General features: G+C 33.7%; 1 protein-coding gene across 3 annotated transcripts; it reads right to left on the reverse strand.

Moving 5' to 3' along the window:
* Nucleotides 1–8,842: 8,842 nt before the first annotated feature.
* LOC128683622 (sorting nexin-13-like) lies at nt 8,843–24,315 on the reverse strand. 3 transcript variants are annotated; one of them, XM_053769430.2, is made up of 24 exons: nt 24,061–24,315; nt 23,547–23,658; nt 23,197–23,411; nt 22,873–23,066; nt 20,991–21,143; nt 20,514–20,686; nt 19,771–19,887; nt 19,505–19,619; nt 19,205–19,333; nt 18,553–18,773; nt 17,979–18,040; nt 17,703–17,746; nt 17,266–17,421; nt 16,920–17,012; nt 16,585–16,698; nt 15,959–16,092; nt 14,963–15,175; nt 14,023–14,119; nt 13,594–13,673; nt 12,736–12,854; nt 12,375–12,443; nt 12,067–12,173; nt 11,202–11,315; nt 8,843–10,854 (listed from the first exon to the last, which is right to left on the reverse strand). In XM_053769430.2, the coding sequence occupies exons 1-24, from the start codon at nt 24,171–24,173 to the stop codon at nt 10,748–10,750; spliced, it is 3,051 nt and encodes a 1,016-aa protein (XP_053625405.1). In that variant the 5' UTR covers nt 24,174–24,315; the 3' UTR covers nt 8,843–10,747. The 3 variants fall into 3 exon arrangements, with proteins under 3 accessions (XP_053625405.1, XP_053625404.1, XP_053625407.1); XM_053769429.1 differs by having other exon boundaries at nt 22,837–23,066; nt 24,061–24,314; XM_053769432.1 differs by lacking the exon at nt 17,266–17,421 and having other exon boundaries at nt 22,837–23,066; nt 24,061–24,314.
* Nucleotides 24,316–24,572: the final 257 nt, after the last annotated feature.

Consider the following 24,572-nt stretch of genomic DNA (forward strand, 5'->3'; position numbering starts at 1 on the left):
GTGTATTCAGTTTGTGTATTTGGTTAGTACGTTTATCAACGATTGAAATAGTCATTACTGATGATTGATTGAAACATTGCAGATTTAACATAGAAATCGCTTCTAATTTTCACAATTATTCGTGAAAATAGTTGAATCAATGTATTTGATATCAGCCTGTTTTGGTAATTGTGATTAATGAGTAACTTTGATAGTCATGGTTTAATTTAATCAATTTAATAAAATTTAATTAGTCAGATTATTAATCAATAATTAAACTTGTTTATTTCTTTGGAAACAAGATACAATGAACTTTATAGAATATCCAAAAGGAATATTTTTTAAATGACTAGCTGCGACCTGGGGCTTCACTCCCTTGAATTTTTTGGGATAAAAAATAATCTATATGCTTTGTCAGTTTGAATAATTCCACTCGAATACCAAATTTCATCGACGTCAATCTAGTAGATTGAATAACAAATATTCTCCAATTTTTGCATTTATAATTTCATTTGTACAATTTAGTAGAAGTGTCTTTTTGTTGCAGGTTTGTATGACGATATACAGTAAGTATCCAAAGAAACCGATAATAAAAAACAATAAAAAAATTTTGACCTCCCATACAATTCGACAGCTGATCGGATTGATCATGGAAACTAGAAAAGTAATTTTTATTTTTCACTAAACTTTTTATGGTATCTTATACATATATGGTATACAGTGAAAATTCAGCTTGTATTTAAAAAGCCACACTGTACTGCAGTGACAACCCTAACTGGCCAGTCAAATTGCCCCCCGCAGCTTGATTATAATTAACTACAAGTTATAGCCGACAGCACTGCCTGCAGATCGTCATGTGAATGCACCAGTTAGCTGACACTAATGTCTGTTAACGATTTAAACGTTTTGAAAACTATTTCAGATTTGAAAGCTTATATTAAATTTCGTACAATTTTAAAATTTTGATAATGAGGCAGATGAAAAAAGTCCCCAAATTATTTATCTAGAAGGAAGGTCAAAACTCCCCGGGTCACTCCAGTAGTTGCTATGTATGACCCCAAAGAAACGATATGTACTTATGGATAAATCCCTCGTTGTGGATGGATAATTTAGGTGTATGTAATTTTCATATGCTTCTGTTTCAATATTTTTAAGTTAATTGGAATTCAATTTAAACTTTTTAAACTTTCGCATTCCTTTATTGAAATTTGCACGTGTTATAAAGCTAAAATAAAAAGTAGTGTAAAATTAAACTAAGATTTCTACGTAAATGTTGAACAAATACATGTATCTTACAATGTTACACACCGCAAGACATATTATGATTAGTAACGTTGTGATACCTAACACTTCTGTGGTTTTAAAAATACCATTTTCCCTGTGCGCTACAATACGCTTTAATGTTTTAACGAATGTTAGTTTAGTGTTTAGTTTTTGGTTGGAAATTATGCAAAATTTTCAAGACTTGCCTAGTTAATTGCACATACCAAGTTATGTATATCAATGTCAGACATAAATGCTTCAAGTTAACGCCGGCAATGTACCGTAATCTCGCAAATGCTTGTGGCGTTTAATAATCAAATCAGCTGACTTATTAGCTTAACCCCACGCTTATTAGCTAAAGCTACTCGGCCACATTAACTCTGGACCTGACATCGATATTTCACGGGTCTACCGGTAGAAATTTCTGTAGAAATAAGTAGTAAGTTTGTACCGATATGTAAGTTTTACATTTACACCGTTATGTTTAAATAAATAAAATCGTTGAAGTGACGTGAAGTTTAAGCTGTAGTGCGAGTTTTATTAGTGAAGGCAGATTCTTATGAGACGCAGCAATTACATCTGTTTGTTAATAAATATGTAATAACCTGTATTACCGTTTACAAAAAAATGCGCTCTTACGCAGTGCGTATTTACGGTGTGCAAAAAATAAAAATCTACCACGACATGTATCTGCAACGTAACTGCTGACCATACTTTGGAATGGAATGTTTTTGCGAGATCATAATCATTATCGATACCTTTAAAATTTACAGCGTCTCTATCTAACGTAAAGAAACTACTAACTTTCCATATAATGGCGTATATTTTAATATGATTCCATTCTAGAAAGTTCTCATGCATGAAAGTTCGAAGCACAACGGTATGTGTACTAGGAAGAGCGAATGGAGATTGGTAAAGGTTTTCTGTATTCCAGCGAGGTCAAGAGTTAATGTGGCCGTTAATTAGATTGTTACATGGTTTGCTCGGCTTATTAGTATACCTATATATGTAAGTAACTAAATCATAAAGTTATTCTAGGCGCAATGATAGGGCTTACTGATATTTTTCTGACACAAGTCGGTATAGTATATTGCGGACATGGTGTTTTCTGGTGTGACCGTGGACACTCAGCACATAGAAAGACCACCACTATTAAAATGATAAAAGATTCTACTTCATAATACTGAAATGTTAGTTTGATATTTCATAAAAGGACTGGTTTATATGTTGATCTATAATAACGAGATTCGTGAACATTTCTTTCCGCACTCCCAAGGTGGGTGTCAGGCAGCCAGTACGTCGCGACAAAATAAGCCACAACTTACCAGAATAATGTGAAAGTAATATACTATGGTAACCGGACCCAACATGAAGCGGTAGGTCAAAAAAAACCATTAGGAAGAAAAAAACCATTATGTAAAAGAACATTTTAAACAAAATAAATAAAATAAGTATAATCAAAGCTTAAATAAATAATAAAACAGTTAAAACTCGACAAATCAAAATAAAAACCAGCCATTTTGAAACTGGCTACAGTCGCCGTGCAATCTGGCGCAGCTCAAAGTTAACGGACTAAAAATGATCTACGTCTGAGCTATCAAAGAGGCGAGTCGATTTGGGCCGTTGTATGTAAATACCAATGCGGGCACTATATCAAATTCCCTATGACATTTGCGTACAACGATGAAATCAACTGAAAGTTGCAGCAAAGGTGACAGGAAGCGAGGCCAGCGGAGCGCGGCAGCTGACTCAGGATAGAGGGCGCTACTACTGCAACTCACTTCACTCTCGTATCACATCTTGTATTCGAAGAAATTCGCCATAAGACACACGTTTGTTGTACTTTACATATTTAAACGAATTATAAAGAAAATTGTTTTCAAAATAGCGAACCAAATATCTCACGAGATTCTTCGATATTATTCTGCTGTTGTAACCATTATAACGCCAACAACATAAATTGTATGCCTGCACGAGTTATTGTTAAATTTTTATTTTGAATGTCACAAGGTGACCTCAGTGCCATGAAGTTAATAGCTCTTACCATTAAGATTTGCTTCTTATATGCTACCCTATTTGCGTAGAACGATGAAATCGACTGAAGGTTGCAGTAAAGGTGACAGGAAGCGGGTGCAGCGGAGCGCGGCGAACGCTGACTCAGGATAAAGCTATATACTACAAGAACTCACTCACAACTCGCCACAGGTAAGGTTGATTTTGTTACGAATAATATATTTTAGTACTAGTTTACTAATATTATTTAGTCAATCTATAAAAAAAAAATTACAAGCGCAATAAAGTGCCGAAACTGATACTAATGTAGATACATCGATTAACTGCAGCACATGTGTATGAAAGAAATGATTTCTTGAAACATTACATTGTAAAATTTGTCCCACTACGAATGTGCTACAGCATAATATGATCTACGAAGTGCTACGACTGCTACGACAAAATGTACAAGCTACGCCGCCGACTACGCCGCGCTCCAAAATTTATAGTATTGTAAATAAGGAAAAAAAATTGTAAGAAAGTTATTCGTTTTATTTTTCTACATGACGTATTAAAAATTATTATAACACAGTAGTAGTGGTCATAGGGTCGCGGGTAAGCGATTTGGCACATTGCGCCCGGGAGCGTCGGGCGCGGCCACGTAATTACGTAGGTACTACCTACGAAATGTGAGCTGTCGCTTGCTCTGCTTAAATTTGAAGCGAACTCAGCCTGTATTAATTTAATTTTGCAAGCCCCACGCTATGGGGAATTCTTTGCTGTACGCGGTTATAATGTGATCAATTTTAAGTTAAGTATCAATGAATACTACTTTGGACTAAGTAGGTATGTGATTTTTAAAGTACGTAACTCATTTCGATTAGAATTTCTAGAATAACTAAATTCGATATTTGTAAGATAAATAAATCTTCAACTTGAATATACGTATTACTTAATAGCTGAAATAACATTTGTCGGATAAATAAAGTACTATCTTTAAAAATACATTATATTCGTATAATGTTAGACTTTTTCAATAAAAATTTCACACAATATCTTTCACAAAGATGTCTAAGTAAGCATTCCAAGTTTTAAAAGCAACATAGTTGTTTGAGAGCTACTTAAAGTACAAATTACATTACATTTGAAGCTGAAGAATTAAAGCATTCTAATTTTATAGCAATTTTTATTTAAATTGATATTTCGTCTTTATTTTCTGTAAAACTGAAAAGAAAATTATATTGTAAAAGTTAACGAAAATTAATGTTTTTGAAACTTAAACACGAAAATTGGTTAGTTGACTGTTCGGGATAGTGTTCGAAACCTGAGTTTAAAGTCAGGAAAATGAATACCTTTTTTTTAACCTGTAATTCCGAACGTACCGATTTCACGAGATTCTATCCGTAAGTATAATCTAAATGCCGAATCTCTAATGTACATAAATAATAAAAATTAGAATGAGCGTGCTAACCCTACCAATATCATTTAATATGTCACGCACGATCGGCAACAAGATTGAAATCTATTTCCAATGCATTAGACTACCAAAGCTGAACAATTTAATGACGATTGACTATTCATACCAGATCCAGTGGCTGACCGCTTTGCTACCCTTGATTTAAACTCTAATTATACTGCGATCTCAGCCGTAGCGAGAGCAGAGTACGTAATGAGGGGGGAGGGGGATGCAAAATGTTGCAATTGCACCCCCGTCAGAAAAACAGCTTACACTGGCAAAAATAATTAAGAGTATTAGAGGAGTCAGTAGTATCGCGACAAAGTAAGGATTCTGGAGAAAAGGGAGATGGTGATAAATAAAATTGTTAATGTAGTAGGTAATTATATTATTATAGCATTAACTAGAGGTTTAAAAATGGATAGCACAAAGGTGAAAATTCATTATTTACACTATTTGCTAATGCTGAATTATATTTTTCTGAACTTTTACTCATTTAAGTAACACAGGACCATATTTAACATGAGTAAAAGATTAAATTCGTTGTCTTCTGTACATTGAATTATATACTTAGGTACTTAGTACATCACTTATGTATTACTGAAAATACTAATTTTGGGGTTGACTATATATTGGGTTGACTATCGAAAAATCACAAGGAAATAAATGAAAAATTATTATGTAATGTTAAACTTATTCAGTTTTATTCATCACACAAAACTGAATAAGTTTAGATGCTTCTATTCTCTGCACATTTTGTTGTAGTGTCGCGCAGTAAATAGTCTGCTAAAGACCCACCTACATTTATTGGTGCTGTGAGTCTTCGTAATAGCGGAAACAATTTTGCCTTTTAAACACTCTTTGTTCAAGTGATGCCTGGTGGCCGAAACAAGAGAATCGTTTCATCCCCTTTGTGATAAACGGAGCACTTTCGAGAAGCAGAATTTTTAGGACTTTCTACTCGAAGTGTACAATGTTCAAAAGAAATAGTTCGTCTTATTACTTAGATATGGATCTCAACTAGATCATAATTCAAATATCTACTTTAAAATACCATCCATTCCCTGAAACACATACCTACGCTACGTGTACGCAATCATTCTTCTATATGTTAGTTCTATGAAAAATCAAATATTTACATAACATAAACACACTAGAGTAAGTATTTTCTCTATGCCTCTAATTCTTGTCATAATCTAAATCCGTCGTAGTTATATTTCTCGAAAAAAGGTCTTGAATCGAAGAATGTATAGTAGAAGAAACAGACATCGACTATAAATTTAATGGTTCTCTTTTATCAAGCTATAGAACCCTAAAAATACCCTTTAGTGAACTCCACACGTCTTATACCAAATCAGTTAATTCTCCCTACTCTAAATCGACGACACAACCCTTCGCGACCGGAGATTGGCCAGCACGTAGCTTCGTCTATCACTCAACTGCGTTACTACCGATTGACATGTCAATAGTGGGGACTCCTGCTAAGACTGGTCCACGTAGTCGTTAGACTGACTCCGAAGTAAGGGCCTTTTAATACTGGAACCATTAGGGTTGTAGCACACTGGACGTCTCCCACCCCAAAAATGTGTTTATTAAAAGATTGCATATTTAAAAAATGTGTAGTTTCGTAGAATAAATTACTTGGAAAGTGATTTTTCAGACATATCATGAGCTAATTTCTGGGTTCGTTGATTAACTTAGGCCTCTCGATGATTTAACCAAAACACATTTTATATTGGTTTAAATCAGGCCATCAAACAATACGGATGAGTTGACTAAACAAAAATTACTCTTTGGAGAATTTGGAGCGATACGAGTTGAACAAAGATCCCTTCTTTTGTTGGTTGTATATAAGTAGTATAACGCTATAGATACTGCGTTTATTTTCATGCTGACGTGAAATTATGCCTGTGTTAAGAGTGTATTTACAATTTATATACAACATTTAAAAGCTTCGACGCAAAAACAATTTATTTTCATTTTTAATTAATTAACAAGTTTTAGTTAGATAGTTTAATGTACCTATTTGTACTTGTGGATATAAATTGTTTGAATAAATGATTTGTTGATAATTAAACCATGGAACTAGTAGGTACTGTGAGTACCTACTGATTCTATGAATTAAACTTATGTTTTGTCTCAAGTCAGCTCAGCTTGTCTGCTAAGGCCCTTACAGATTCCCGATGCATCATTTGTTCACTGTCAGTATGGCACTTGACGACGGTCAGTCCACTCCGCAACCCGACCGGAAAAAAATAATCTTCCAATTAAATTGAACCACTGCCCGTGAAATTGTTTACCGTTTGAGGTACATTTTTTAGACTCCTAATAGTGACCCGCATAATATGTTCGTGAATCGGTGGACCGCTTAATTGCGAGACCATATGTACCTAGTAAATAAATAGGTATGGAAAACTAAATGAACAACTTCTTGAAATAATGTAAATACTGAAAAGAAAAGCAACGAAGACCTATAAAACTTGTCATGATAATTTCCGTAGCTACCTACGTATGCTACCTGTCACGCTTTCACGGCTAACCCCATGGCGATTTAGATGAAACTTATGATAGATATAGTTAATGACACGATATCCTATGTTTAACCAAACATAGAATACCGGAGACGAAGTGACGGGCAAAACCACTAGCTTTTGCCCGTCACTTCGTCTCCGGTATTCTAGTAGGTACTAACCTACAACATAAAGCGAAAACGCAGACAATGGCCAATGGTGACTAATGGTCGTAATCTCACATCTCAGTAAAAATTAACTAACCAGATCACTTGGTCGATACTAAGTCCATGTCCTAGTTTTTTGGACAAACTAATTCATCAATCCTGACACGCCATCTGGCAGGCGATAACTGTAGAGCGACCAATGTCAAGTCAGCAATCGTTCAAGTTGCTGAGATATCGTGTTTTGCTTGTACCCACTCGGTGCCGTTTGCAAGGCAAGGCCCTAGATAGACTCGCTGCGCGAAAGTCTGAAAACACCATGGACCGCGAGTGTAGATAGCGATGGCAGCGACAGTTATTTAGGGAATAAGAATTTCTTAATATATTAGGTCAACATTACATAATTGATTTTATTCCGAAGGTCAATGTCTCCATTGGCGATCGCGTCAAGTACACCATCATCAAATATATTCGAGACGTAGTTGTGTCATCTAGCTAGAGAGTAGATAACTCATAATCTGAGTCATTTTAGATTAAACACGTGAACAGAAAATGTTCTTATTTAATCAATTGTTTGTAACCGCCCTTTTTACAGCAGCGATTTAATTTCGAGCACAAATTGCGCCACACAGGCCGATAATTAACTTGTCCGACATCCCAATTAAGTCAATATATTATACGTAATTAGTAAACAAGTACTGGTGCCCGTTAGTTGGCAGGACCGCTGGCAGTGTCCCAAGCTCGGCACAGCCTTTGGCACACTTTGATTATTGTAACACGGCAGAGGCTTCGCTTGTGTAATTAAACTACTTTTAGAAAAAATCGTCAGAGTGGTTGGTATTCAAGCAAAATAGCTCTGTAGTACCTGATTTACTATAAAGAGCGTTTCTATAGTATTTTACGTTTTTGCCAAGTTTATAGTTCCGTTCAGGAATATTTCTGATCGCATAGCTGTATTGTAAATAACATTTGATAAAGTTGTAAGAATCTCAAACATGGCTTGGTGTTAATAAGTAGGAAGTGCTTAGTAGAAGTTTAATATTGCATGACTTTGACATGAAATTAAATAGATTGTATAGTATTTACCGAGAATATAAAATAAACTACAAGCCTTAGTACCTGATAGGCAACAATAGCATTCCCAAGAAGGGTTGCCGTCAGGCAGGTAGCCGGTCGTAAAATCACAGCTTTTAAAATGTTTCGTTATAATGTTTACGCTGATTTCAGGCTATTTGGTGAGAATGGGAATTCCTCACGTTCCACTTTCGGACACCGTCAATAATTTAAAGCTCTGAAAACTCCATACATCCAACCAATCAAAAGTTTAGATGACAGCCGCCCAATCATGGTAGCGACGACAAAGAGCGCGGTGTTGCCCTGCGGAGCAATTTGGAACTTTTCAAATATTAAATTCGTATGTAATTTTTTTTTTTTGGAAAACGAATACATAATAATATAAAAAACCTTTTTTTTTTTTCAGAGATACTTTTATTTTACAGCCGTAATTTATAACATAAATTACACATTATAAACAAAGGCATTGGAGCTGCATGAACAGTGGAATGTATAAACTCTATCATATTTAACAAACAACCAACCAACAACAATATTGATATGTAAATTACCAATTAATATTCCTTCAGTATTATTGCTGTAGTATGCATTGTTTAAAACACGAAATATTACAATTTTACGTTTAATAAATTACTGTCTCATTTAAAATAAGAAGAACAACGAAAAAAATGGACTTCACCTTTTTATAATTGTAATCATTATACATGCAACAATTTCATGAATAACAAAAATCATTTCACTACGGCGTCTATTTATATGGTTATAAATAATTTTAATTAATCAAACATATTTAAAAATTTACCGAAAATTTCAATTTTCAAGAAACAATTTCTCTGTAGGCGAAACAATGTCCGGTGGGATACCACTTTTATACAGAATATGGTTACACATTGAAATATGATTAGTATATGAATAAATATTAAAATTTTATTATTGGAATCTTATCTTACTATATATAAAAATCTACAATGTATTTATCAATTCCATAGCCTCAACTACTAACAATACATAGGTACCATTTTGTGTGCTAACTATAAGTAAAAAAAATATAGGAAATTAAAAATGGGCTTTATAAGTATTTTAACAGGCTAATTTTAGCAGTTCACAATTCTTTCAGTGGACTCCCAAGATGCTCCCATACAGCGGTTACAAAAAGATAAACAACATTGTGAATTTTAACAAATTAATGCTTAATTTCATTATTAGTTTAGCTGTGTAGGAATAAAATGTTAAGTGTATCTAATACATTCAATATTTAGTAATACTTACGTAACATTTACAAAAAACGGGACACTGAACTAAATTATGACATTAAGATGCTATTAAGTTTAAATTAATTTTAATTACAAAGATGATTTTACTTTGATTGATTTGTATATATTAAAATAAATAATTTAATAATTACTTTTCTAAAGGCAAATAACGTCCCTTTAAAACGTATTTCAGTACTTTAATAAATACTAAAATATCTACATTTTTGACAAACATTAGGAGACATAAAACTAATTCTATATCTTTTAAAATAGTATTAATAATGGACAAAATAATGTTAATATTACTGAAAATACAAATAAAAAATACACAATGTGTTTTACCAACAATTACTAACTTACTGATTTTTCGACCGATATTCACACATTGTACAATTAAGCTATTGTAAATTTCACTAAAATGTTTACCTAAATTAGTAACTTTTGTACAAATACACAGGTAAATGTAATTTAGGTATTAATTTATCATAACTGGCGGTGCCAATTGTTACACTTCGTAGAAATAAAACTATACCTATTACAGTACATAATAATATTACATTTCATTAAATCTAGCCTCTAAAAATGGCCCAAGAATTAAGACGGATTTAAAAATAGTGTGCTCAAGTAAAAAACATTGAAGTGGTAAAGATATAAATTAAATATTGAAAATTTAGCCAATATAATACTGATAAACTATGATTTTGCACAACAAAATCAATTTCAGAGGTTTATTAAGAAAATTGTATAAGTAAATACTACCGAATTTTCTACTAATCCACATTATTAAGATCAATTTTTATCACTAACTTTGACATATAATTTTATCTAATCTCAATTAATTATCTTGGCACACGTATGTTTTAAAATGTAGGCCGCGTTATAAAAAATATTATCATTTAATTACTCGGAAAACACCATAAAATAAATATGTAAATAAAATTATTCTATTCGTTGTATATTATTCAGCTAACAATTAACGTTGAAAGTTAACGACAGCCTACGATTTACATTTCAATAAATATATAAATATGACCAGTATAATTTCTGTAAACATTATCATACATTCACCGACCTTTTTTGTGGAGGTACTCTTGAGGAATTTGAGTATAATCTTTTGAATAGTTCAGGGATGTTATTATCAGGAAACAGGTTTGTTAATATAGCTGAAAAAATCATTAAAATTTATTATGGACAATGTCCGTAGATTACATAATATCTTCAAAATTGGAATCGTATGCTGGATTGGAAATGATAATATATTTCATATATAAAGTATATTTATAATTTTCAGTAAAAATGAGATAATCCATCAAACGATTCTATTTCATGTAATGTTTTTGTTTATTATCTAAGATAATAAATTATCCTTTTTTAAAAATAAAATATTTTCAGTATCAAAAAGAAAAATCTTTTAAAGAAACTTGGAGGGAGATGGGAGACCTTTCCCCAGCGGAATGAATATAAGAAAATCTCATAAGATATAGCTTAAAAAACTTGATAGTATACATACCTTCAAACAAGACGTAAATAAGCCGCCTATTAATTTCCTCCGTTTGGAACAGATCGAACAGATTCAACAGTCCCCTGCGAGCCGTGTCCGACCCGACTATATGCCGCAAATCATCTGCAAAAGTATATAAAATGAAAACTCGTCTATGTCTATATCTATAGTCTATACATTTAATGTGTTAAATTTAAATAATTTACATATTTATTTAAATTTCAGTTGTAAAGCTGTAGACCAGCAACATTAAAATCTAGAGAAATATATTCACGATAGTTTATGTAAAAACATTTCTGTTTCACGGATCTTGGATTAATCATCCAACATGTATCTAGGGCAAGCGAGGTAAGGTTTCTAGCGAGACGTTTGTAAACATTGGATTTGTGTATAAAATGTGTGTTTAAATGTTGTAAAATAGAAATAACACGATAAGAATTCACTCCAATGTGAAATGTAAGACTGTCTTTTTCGAAGTTTGATGTCCCCGATTCCTTTTTACGGTAGAAAACTGAAGAACTTGCTACTTATTCACTCGCGATAGACTTGGTCTAACTAGGAATCCAAATCCATCTAGTTTTATTACCCGTGCAGGCAGAAAGCGCTATAACCGGAGGGATAAGCCTAGCAATGGCCTCTCCATTTCAGCAGTACTTAAACGTTGAACACACACGTTTAAGTACTGCTGAACTAACTAACACACATGTTTTGTTTTGTGGGCGAGGCCAAATCGTAGATTGGTGGCCCTTAACATACGGCATAAACATAAGGGCTTAGGGGTCAACTAAGTCTAAAAAACTCAGCTCAAAAACAATAGTCTTATATAGCTAATTTCTAAATTCATTGGTTATTACAAAACAAAATGTAGGGATACCTGAACAAGCAGAGAGCAAAGCAACTTTAGCCGCGACCCGCGTCCTCGCCTTCGTCGCGCAGTCTCTGTCCATGTAACTAGTGTTGTTGCGATTCATCAGCCATTGCCTATAGAGAAACAAAATTATTCTTAAATCCTTATTTCAAAAAAAAAAAAAAACATATTATTAAATAAAGTCCAAAAGAACAAAAAATGAAAGGAAGGTGTAAAATTTTTAATTATGTTTTTATACGAGCGACGCCGGGACGGGCCTCTAGTGTAAGTAAATTAGTAATAAGTTTGTGTAAAATAAAACATTTCGTACTTACTTGAATTTTTTTAAATATTTCACTACGTTTCGCGGTGATGTTAGCGACGAAACTAGGTCCAACACTTTCCTGTAAATACATAAAAATGTTAACGTTTTATAAAATCACAAAATCATAAGAGGAATTCTATTTATTTTCACATTTCGAACAAATACAAATCTCATATATAAAACTGTTATTTAGAAAAAAATAATTAATTGTAAATCAGATTAAGTAACAGATTAATTTTACGAAAAATTATTACCTACATAAATTCAAATTAATACAAGAAATATAACATGTACTACGGCGGACTTATCCCATGTAGGGATCTCTTACAGTCAACCGGCAGCCATCAATTAAATTACAATATCTGACTGACTTGTTGACCCGGTCGGATATGAGCGTGCGGAGCGGAGCAAGCAGTCGCCGCCGCAGCCACAACCCTCGAATGCCCAACACCTCTTCCAAAAGCCGCAGGGCTACGCTCTCATCGCCATCCTTTGAAAAATATCTTCAATTACACCTAGCAGTGGACTAGTAGCCAAAAGTTGAGAAACTCCAAAGTCATGTCTAGTTGTCTTCATAGTCGTATTTCCTCATGGCTGAGGGTCGTTGTCATTATGTTAAATTAAACACACAAAACAACTTTCTTGGCACTATTAATGGAGTGGTTTGCCATTGCCTTCTCCATTACACACACAAGTTAATAATCATCCAGTGTGCAGGTTTCCTCACAATGTTTTCCTTCGCAGGAAGCAAGTGGTGTTCGATGAAAACTACTATACATACGTCAGATTGGTAAACAAACTCATGTGGCACGGGTAGGACTCGAACCTGGAATCTTTCGATCCACAGGAGGGCGTCTTAACCATTACACCACCACCGCTACATAGCTACTGCAGCTGTTTAGCTCTATGGCGGGCTTCTTGTGGAACTAAGCCTATATAGTTATAGCATAGCCATTTTTTTACTAACTTTTACAATCTGCGCGACATTAGAAGCTGCTGGCGTATTTTAAGTTTTTGTTTCTCTGCCAGACGATCATGGAAAGAATATCGATTATATATTTTTCGGTATATTTAATGTCACACAGTAGAACATACGAGACAGAAACAAAAGCGTTGTTATGTACAATAGCACACTTCGTCAGGTGAGAGTGAGATCGTACAGACGTGAGTGTGATAAGACGCCAGGGTTGGCGTGAGAATCCTACATTTCAAATATACTCAGTACTTACGTCCTGCCCATCGGAACTGTTCCCGCTACGTATACCATCGTAATGACTGTCGCTTTTGCCTTGAAACACTTTGGATATACCTGAAAATTTAAAACAGAAAACCATAACAGAGATGAGGGTGCTAGATTGTTCGTCACATTTTCGACATAATGAATTATGGCAACTATTTTGTATGGAAAATTTTTAGTTCCACCTTAATTTATACTCTTTATGGTCAAGCTGCAAGTGAGAAAAGGCCATTATTAAAAAAATATATTTTGATGGAATAACGACGCAACAGAACATCAACAGAAACAGAATTTGTTTTAACATTTTCATATTTTATATTTTCTGTGGCTCAAAACAGAATCGCCTGTGAAAGGATTGTACCAATCCACAATAGTGGAATAAAAATGTTCTCCAAACAATTGTATTTAGAATGATCATTACCATCCATGACCCCGTCGACAGTGTTGACAAACTGATCCGGCATATTCTTCAAGGTCCGCATACCAGCTCGCAACGGGTTCACAATCAGGGCATCGATCTGCAAATAACATTTTATAACTGGTTTTTAACTTTCTCGTTGCATATATAAACGACCTTTGTAACAAGATCCGAAACGTCTGGGAAATAAAAAAGGTATGTGTCGTTTAATATATAAATAACATTTTTAATTATAAAAGGTTCCTTGTAAACAATCAAACGGATAGATGGATTAGTATGATCCTGATCCGAAATCCTAACCCGGCCTTGGGTTAGTTTAGAAAATTAACCCTTCGATCCTGGAGATAATAAAAAACAATTGAACAACAATAGGATCGCGTCAAAACGGGCCGCACGTGAATTGATATGTACAAAAAAAATGTTTCGAACCTAACCCTCTTCCTAACCTGACCCGACGTATCATTCGGACGTCGTTCCTGTCTTAGCACGAATGCTAAATAGGTAGGTTTTCACTCTCCTATTAGAGATACAAGAATTCTTCCTATGATATCACAGAATCAACATAATTATCGCTATAAAATAATATAGAAATCATTTACTTCTCTTAATTAATTATTAACAAAAGAATAAAAAAATTTCGTCGATTACACAAACCATTTTGAGGTAGGACACGATTTATCGTGTCCTACCTAATATATACAGTGTAGTATGGAATTATACATTTTAATTAATTTGTTTTATATTAATAAATTTAAATTGTTAATATTAATATTATTTAAATTGTTTTATATTAATAAAACAATCAGAGGGAACATCGATTTAATGTCAGATTTAAATGCTCTGAAATCAAACAAGTCTAAATCCATAACTTTAATATTATTTACGATGTGTGGGCAAAAAAGGGAATAATAAACAAAAAATAATATATCACTGAAATACTCACTGCGTTGCTGTGTCGCTCAGCCTGATTTTCCGGACTCAAAAACCCCCCCAAATAGTCCATTGACAGCAGTGTCATATACCTCGACTCCCTGGACAGGTTGGTCAACTTCTGAAGGTAGCTGTTAAGCATGTGTTTACGACTTTCCAGCACTGATCTAGATGTGTTTTGAAAGGTCTTCTTTGCAGGAAACGGGAGGTTGCCCAGTTCGGACCACTGGAAGTAATAATTATTATTATCGTATTTAACGCGGACTCTGTGGTGCCAAAGGTAAGTCGATCTATAAGGTTTTTATAGTCCAAGAAATAAAATATAATTTTACTAGCGGCCCGCCCCGGCTACGCACGAGTAAAAACATAATAAATTATACTCCTAAACCTTCCTCAGGAACCATTGGTGAAAACCGTAAACCATTGGTGAAAACCGTATGAAAATCTGTGCAGTATTTTATCGCAAACAGACAGACAGGCAGAAGCGGCAGAGGACTTTTACGATGCACGGTTAGTTCACTTTTAAGAAGCGTTGTAATAGCGCTTGTTTAAAAAGTGAAGTGAATATGGAGTCATCCCAAATAAATAATTTTATTATTATAAATATATTATAAATATAATAAACTAGACATATTTTTCAGCCTGCATTTAGTCAATTTAACTGTATAAATAACACACTTATAAAATATAAATGTAATGGTGAGTATGTGCAACGACAGCTACCGATTTCGCTCACTATCCGCACGAGATCCTGTTTCCCTTTCTGTAAATGTAATCTGACGTTAAATAAAAAGTCCACATTCATCCAACACAACCGTTGAAATATTATATGGAAATAAACTTTTCACTACACAACGCCACCTACCGGCGAAATCGCTCGCAATATCCCTTATTCCAGTTTATATAACAATCAGTAAATCGAATTTCGTCACAATCAGAATTCGAATATTAGAATAAAAATCACACACCCAAACTTTCGTATTTAAATATTAGTAGGAATACGCTATACCTTCTCTTTGATAGAAGTGTGGAGATCATAAAAATCGCTGTATCTTCTATAAATGTGCCACACGACATTGTCTGATAGCCTCTTCACCTGGATCGCATAAATGCCATACGTGCGACCTTTATGTTGGCCCAAAGCTGAAAAGACATTAAAAGTATAGCTTATATACTCTGTAGCAAAGTAAGTACATCGATCCGAACGCTTTACTTATATAGCTGTATCACCCAATAGATGACTTAAATAATGCTTTTAGCATTAAGTCCAACTTTTACACTATCGCAGATTGCATATTTTGATATTTTTTATTGGATAAGATTAGATAAAAAGTGAGCAACATATTTACGTGTTCAATGTGTAATAAAAATATGTTCTTATCTCAAATCTATTATCATAATTTTTAATCATTCTGAAAATGTATTTGGAAAGATTTAAGCAGTGGATTTTTTGTGGACATAGATTTAAAAAACGTCAGTCAGTTTTTATTCGGCAACAAAAATATAATTTTTTTTGCACGTTAGCTCTGCTGTATGCTATATGCTAAATATTAAATCTATGCTTGTCTGATAACTGTTTTTTTTAACCAACGAGGGTAAATCCTCCCTCTATTAGTTTCAATACTTGATACGCACCTGTTTCAATTATAGTCGCTGATAGGGGCGACATCATATTCTTTGTTTTTTGACTAATTTCTGAGTGAGATACTGATAGATTGCTTGCATTCACTGATAGCAAACTTGAGGGCCCTGAAACATAGCAATACATTTCCGTACTAATATTATAAATATATAGAGCATTACCTAATATTTAATAAGTAGCTTGTATTGTTCTGTAATGTATTTTAAAATATCAAACTTTTATTTAAATGAATACGAAAAAAAATTAGACAGCTACTTATAGAATGTCAATTCAAAGTAGGCACGCGGTAGTGTGAAAGCAAAGTTCAATAAAAACGATTCTTTGTTACCTGCGCTTTCATTGACCATCTTCTGTGCGAAATTGCCGACAATATCAGACCTAGATCGGTTGTGCCTTGTCCCGGGTACTGGTAATGTATCAGCTGTAAAATATATTATTAATTTTACAAATCCTATATGAATTAAATATAAAACTATATCAACGAAAAAACTACCGACCAGATGAAATCTGACAAAGATATAAGTTAGATTAAACAACACTCAACGGGCCACACTAAGCTTGTATAGATCTGCCTATTTATACAAAAAGAATATATATATTTATGAAAAACTATACGATTTATGTGTTAATTTTTATTTAAATCAAATATGGCCGCGAATATTGAAACGAGATACCAAAGCATTTAGGCAGCGTGTGGTTCTTGTTACTTGTGTACTTTCGCGACAACACGCGGGGAAAGGTCGAGGCCCTGGGCACGTCGTACTTGTACTTGGATTTGAACAGCTTCGGCAGTTGCGTGAGGCATGTCTTGACAATCTTCTTACATTTATCTATTTTTAAAGGATAGGATTAGGTTCGGGTTAGGAGGAAGGAAAATGTTGTGAAAGGAATATTGCGCTTGTATACTCTAGACGACACGGGATAAATTCGGGATAGACATAGCCACAGGTTTGTCAATGTGATGCGCATTCTATCGGCTCACCATATAAAAATTGGAAAATTCGTACTTATTGGATTTGAATGTGAACAAAAATGGATAAAATCTGTTTATTAACTTTTTACAGCCCCTAATTCTATAAACTAAGCTTTTTAAGAATAAAAATCTACCCACCAGCGTACTTCTTGCCATCGGATTTTTCGTCCTTTTTCACTTCACTAAAACAAAAACATTAGAAATTATTTGATCTAAGCATATTCGAATGAATGAATGAATGACTTTATTCCTTTAAACGTAGTGCAATAGGTGGATTGTATAACATTTAGCTTTCACACATTAGTCATTCCTGACATGCAACAGACAGTAAAAGTTCTACATCAATAGATCTCAGTACATAGCATACTTATAAGTAAACAAAACAATAACTTTAGCTCGTATTAAAAAAAATACCTGGTATTTCTTTCCGTAGGTTCTTCTTCCATCATGAGATCAGATTGCCAAGAGGGGTCATCCTGTTTATTACAATAAGATCATTTTTAAAATGTCTAATATTATTTTACTGCTAAAATGTTTCCTGGATTCCATCCTGATTTCAATATATATATAAATAAAACTTATGTTTTATAGATTAGATTTTTTTATCGGTAATATCTCTGGATCGTCAAGAGCAATTAAAAAATAAATTCTTAATGTGGTATCTACTTTCATGAGGATCTTTCCTCATGAAAGTAGCTACCACACTAAGAACTGTGACGTAGAAGTAGAAGAGAACGGTAACACGTTGAAGTGACGGTGGTCTAGTTGTTAAGATGCCAGTAATCGAAATATTCGAATTCGAATCTAACTCGTGAGCTTGTAAACCAATTTTTATATAGTAACATACAAATAATTTTATATAGAAACCTATGCGATTTATGCCACTAGATGGCGGTAGGTAGTCGTATATACACTCAGAAAAACGAGTACAAATATGTATACATATATTGTTTGTAGGTTTATTAATATATGAATCGAATAAACTCACCTCTAAAGCAACGCAGACACACTTCTGTACCTCATCGAAGCACGTGGCCGGGTTATTCGTAAATTCTTCACCTTCCATGGTAATCTTCCTCACCAGCTCCGAGTAACAATTCTCCGGTATCCCCATAATGCTTGGTTTGTTTGGTGCCAGGTATAGATCGCAGAGTTCTAACGCTGATGAACGGAGATTGTCTATGACCGCTTTTGATGTGTATGGCTCGTCTAGGGGCAAAATACACGTGATAATTTTAGGAGAAATTCTGAAGCTTTTTATTTCATATTGTCTAAATTCTTCAGAAAGGCAAAGAATACGTATTAAATATTAATTACTGTATTAAAAAGAACACGTATTAAATAATAATTTGTGTGTGTGTGTATGTGGATCTATCTTTGTGTGGTTGTGTGTGATGTAACTCGTTCAAGCAATAAAAACAGATTTTGATATACACGTATGAAACTTATGCATATGTGTATGCATAGTGATGATGGCTTTTGCATAATACATTTCTATATATCATCACTAATTTACTTCAATGTGCTTTTAACTAATTGTATAAACATATAGTTAAATTATATATACCTCGGTAAATAAAGATAGAATATATGATGAAATAAATAATATTTAAATTTGAAATTAAATAATCAGATTATACCTGCTTCATTAACTTCAATTTCCAACAAATATTGCGCGTTGGATTTCCACGCTGTGGTGGCTCTCAGGAATTTCAAGGACCTCGCCACTTCCTCCGACATTTTCTCTACATTGCTATTATTTGCTGCTCCTGTAATAACACAATAACTACAATATTATATACAACGAAAAAATCCGCCCTCCGCGTCTGGGTTTCTTTTAAACCACACAACAGAATGTGATGCAGTTTCCACTGTTATTTAGACAGCACAATATGAGTTAGTAACGTCAATGTTCATGTTGAGTTTAGAAATAAAACTACCTTCTTGAGGTCCCAAAATCGCTCGGCGGGCCTGGATGGTCCTCGCCACATATCTCAATGAAGACAACTTTTGTCGGTCTTGCAGCTCCCATTCACCAGCACTGTCTTTGGAATGCTGTAAAATATTTTAAATTATAAACGAAACTTTTCACTGGCAAAAAAAATTAAAATAATAAGAAAAATAAAAAGGCACTTAATGACCACGAACTTCAGTAATGAGGAATACGACGGTAAGGACAAAAGTTATTACAAACAAACATACTCACAAGTTTCTGTATATCCTTTTGTACAAGTTCTAGAGTGGCGTCCAGCTCCTCGCCGTCAGTGCAACTCCTTATTACTAACAGGAACAACTCTGAGGGCAGACAAGAGTCCCGAACACACTGAAACACAATCCTATACCATTACCGACTAGTGTTAAGTGCGAATGTTAAGCTCAGGTGTGAAGTACACAATCTGAACGGGCACTGATGTGACACACTAGTGCGAGTCCAAGTATTTATTTTTATTTATTTATTTATCTTTTTCGGGGGTCTTACAGCGAAATATAGAGTTAACTTACATATGTTTCAATATATAAAAACTATGCTAATTACAAGACTCCGCCTATTACAACTCATTACTCAACACTCGCACATACACGAATCTAAATACGAAACCAAACCACGTGAATGTTTTTTTAACATTATTCACAGTATAAAATGCCAGTATTTTTCCTATTGATACAATCTGCTACTTTTCAATTAGTTAGGTTACCTTTATTTTTTCTACAGTCAAAAACAAAAAATTATATGGAATTTGTATGACAGTAATGTAGTATGACGTCACGATTTTTAAATCATAAAGCATTCCTAATATACTTTAATAAAAACTATGACCACTAATGGATGATTGCCATCTCTGTCACACTCAAGATATGGTAAGTCTTAACTACAAAAATCCTTTAGGTTCTTTTGAAAACCAACTTTAATGTTTCCTTCGCGGTTTCATATAGTATAAACATACTTACACTTTGGATAATCGCCCTATTAATATTATCCGGGTCACTAAGAAGACTCAGAAGTGGCTGAAGAACCACCGCTGACAGCAACTCAATTAATATTAACTTCAACGAATGACATTTCCATGCTTCCTCCGGAGCCACCAGATACAAAACTGCTTCTGACACCTCGCAAAGTAAAGCTGAAATTTTGGAGCAATTTTTAGGATGTTATTATTTTATTATTGACTTGACTTTAGCTGGATCCCGGGGCTCAGCACCCGTGGAAATTTCGGAATAAAAAGTACCCTATGTGTTATTCCAGGTAATATTCTACTCGTGTAGCAAATATCGTAACAATCCGTCCTGGCGTCACATATAGGCACATCCTCACAAACTTTCGCATTTATAATACTTGTAGGATTATAATTTTCCATTATACAAAATGTAGTCAACTCAAGGCGAAGCCGCGGGCGAAAGCTAATTAAATAATATTTTTATACTCACCATACTCTTTTTCTGTGTCTATGCAAAAGACATCGCGACACAATTGTTTATTCTCAATTGAACATTCTAAATCAAAGAATAAATCTATCAACGATTTGGCGCTCAAATTCTCAGCGCTGTCATAAAACTTCGACTTTCCGACCGTTTGAGTATCTGAAACATGCGCACATTGAAAAATATTGTGTACCTTTAAGGCGATAGTAATATTATTGAAATGTATAACATGTATAGTAGTATATTACTATTTATTTATTCGATTTCTATCAAATTTCATTAATCAAACACATTAAAGAAAGCACAATCCAAAATTTGGACTGAAAATTATTAGAACAGACCAGCCGAACATTAGGCATGTTATACGTATCAAATATAGCACTTTTAACACATAACATATATCGGGTACATTGACCATTAACATCACAAATGGTATCGCGAATACTCGTGTGTGAAACATAATAAGCTGTGCAATTAAAAGTATCAGTTACTAAAAATGTAGTAGGTACCTACGTTGGTTAAGCGGTTAAGATGCCCGTTAACCGAAAGGTCGCAGCTTCGAATATTACTCGTGCTAGATGAGTCTGTAACTCCAATCGCCACCACTTGCACCGATGAACAAAAACATCGTGAGGAATCCTGCACTCTGGTTGATTATAAACTTGTGTGTGAAATGGAGAAGACAATGGCAAACCACTCCATGTGACCTACTCAGCCTTTTGCCTTTGAGGTGCGAGTAGTCCGCAGGTGAGATAGTCGAGCCCTATTTTCGACGCTCAGAAGCTTCAGCTTATAGCTCGAGCTTTTGAAGGCATTAGCTCCGACTTAGAGCTCATTTCACAACACAGAAACGCGACTACAAAAAGAATCGAGTGGAGAATCATTTAAATTCTTCCTCTCCCCTCTCGATCCCCTTTGTCACCATTCCTCCGCGACTGTCACAGGGCGGACGAAGACTTAGTTAAACGGTCTGTCTATAGTTAGCTTACATTAGAACATTGTACTAAATGTACTAGGGATTAAAATTAAATATCTGTGTGGTGTGAACATAGTGCATTGCTTTGCATACAAGTGACAAATGGACATTGAAAGTCTGATGGAATTTTTTATTATTACATAACTTTGATTTTCCCAGCTCCACGGCTCAAGGGATACTTAAAGCTTTGACCTAGGTTCATGACTAGAACTATTTGTTTATAGAAAAGACTACATTTAAAGTACTAAAATTTATAGGTACTTCCAATATTTGAAAAGAATAAATTAATATATATTTATGGAACTTATAAACAGTGTATACAATACATATATGAGTCTATATATTACTTTATGAGCTTGAGTTGATATAGGCCCTAAATCTGGAACGTATTTATCGTATAAAGGGTTACTTGAACACCAGATACTTGAGGGCCTATAAAAAATTATAGATTACAAAATTTATTCCATGATTTTAGACATTATATAAAATGATTTTTCAATAGCCTGTCTTGACCATCGTTCTTTTATGTTTGCACTTAGAAAATATTAGAAAATATGTGATATATTACTTAGAAGATATGTGATGCTACTATTAACATATTTTATAGTTATTATTGTTAACATTGAAACGAAGAAAATTAATATTTATTTTTGTTTGAATTAATCCATTAAATCAGAAAATGAAGAACAATCTTTTTTGCTTATGATGTTAGCTATGTAATCCTGCCAGATCTCTAGTAACCCTATTTGATTTATCTCAATGAATTCCAATCAATTCACATTATTTGAACAAAAATATAAAAACAATGTTTGCCCTAAAAATCAGACCTTAACATAAATATGTTAAGATGACAAGCAGATGATGATTGTTAATTACCGGGTGGCCAAGACAAGTCAGTATCACTTTTATTACGTCTGTGAGTCTTCTTCTCGTCCATACGTTTGGGACTCGCACGGGTGTTACCATTTGTCATATCTTTCTCTTTACTACTCTGCACCTGTATGTGTTTCAATCTCACGCGGGATTGTTTGAAGAGCTTCAAATGGGTTGTCAGTTCTTCTGGAAACCTTGTGGAAAGTAAATGAGTCCAGTCCACACATTTTACTCTGAAAATGTAAATTGATAGTACTTAATAATCTATTTGTTTTGCAGTGAATGTACAGGTAATCAAAATACACACCTTATCAAAAGATAATTTTTTAAAAGTCCTTAATCTTGGCAAAAAAAATTGCTTACCTATTTGCTATATTAGCCCCAGTTGCTACAATCAGGCGATTAATAGAATATGTTGTAAATTCCTCATCATCAGTTAACATTTCATACCAGGGTGTAACATAATCATTTATAATTATTGCTATAATTTCATTTATTAATGAGTCAACTATATCACTGCCTGTTATCCTGCTGTCGAATCTGGGCAATGGTGCATCTTTCTTGAATAACTCAATGACCTTGAAAGAATGTGTTATATAGAGAAAAGTGTAAATAAATCAGGTTGGTATAAATTGACTTAATACTGCCAGAAAAAGTTGCTAATTTGTATATTTGTATATATTCCCTTGTGAAAGTATAAATTAAATTCTTACCTTAGGAAGCTGTATGGAAAAGTTGGTTTGTTGTAAGGGATCATCAAGGAAGTCAATATCAACAGGGAATATTTTTTTATGATCATAATCATAATATAAAATTGTTAAAACTCTGAAATAAAAATATTATTTTAGCATTCCATTTACTTAAGAACTTCATTCTAATACATTATGAAACAACTGCTACAATAAATATTTTAGTGAGTAGCAGAATTTAAATTCCTTGTTTCGATTTTACTATATAATTATTCAAAATTAATATTTAAGTTATAAAAAGTAGTCTTAACTAACCTATACAGTTACTTAAATGTTACAACGTAGTGTAAAACGATCTAAAGGTTACAATTAGAATGTTAGAATGAGAATAAAACTAATGAAGGAATCATGAAAATGTTAATAACCTTGTAAGTTTCTATATTTAGGACAATTCCTATAGAAATTCAATCTAGGTATAACAACAGGCATAAAAAAGGGGCGTATGCTTCTACAAAATGATATAAAACCAACAACTTACCCTATCGAAAAGGACAGAAGAAACGAAAGAAAAGTAAAGTACCAGCCAAAGCCAAACAATCCAGTTATAATTACGGAGATGAGGCCAAACCATCCAGCAATTCTCAGAGCCATGATTGTACTATTACACACTATTTCCAAAGGTAAATCAATTTTTATGTGTGTATAAAATATATGAAATTTAATTTAAACAATAACAAAAATAAAGCGAAAACAACCCATGTCGTGACAGCTGAAATGACGATTTTTGACAAGCAGGAAACCATGAATTAGTGAACTTTGTGACAGTGACAAATGATATCTATTTTTTTATTGCCAGTTTAAAGGTTTTGTTTTACTTTTGTTGTGTTGATGTTTTTAAATTTAATCGACTAAACTTTGGTCGCCGCAAGTTAGACAATACAATATGCTCTTATATACTCTTTATTGCACCAAAAGTGAAATATACAAAAAAAGAAATGTCACCATACAAAATAAAAAAATCCCTAGTTGCAATCTGTCGCTGCAGTAGAA

This window comes from Plodia interpunctella, chromosome 3 (genome assembly GCF_027563975.2).
Source record: "Plodia interpunctella isolate USDA-ARS_2022_Savannah chromosome 3, ilPloInte3.2, whole genome shotgun sequence".
Classification (NCBI taxonomy): Eukaryota; Metazoa; Arthropoda; class Insecta; order Lepidoptera; family Pyralidae; genus Plodia; species Plodia interpunctella.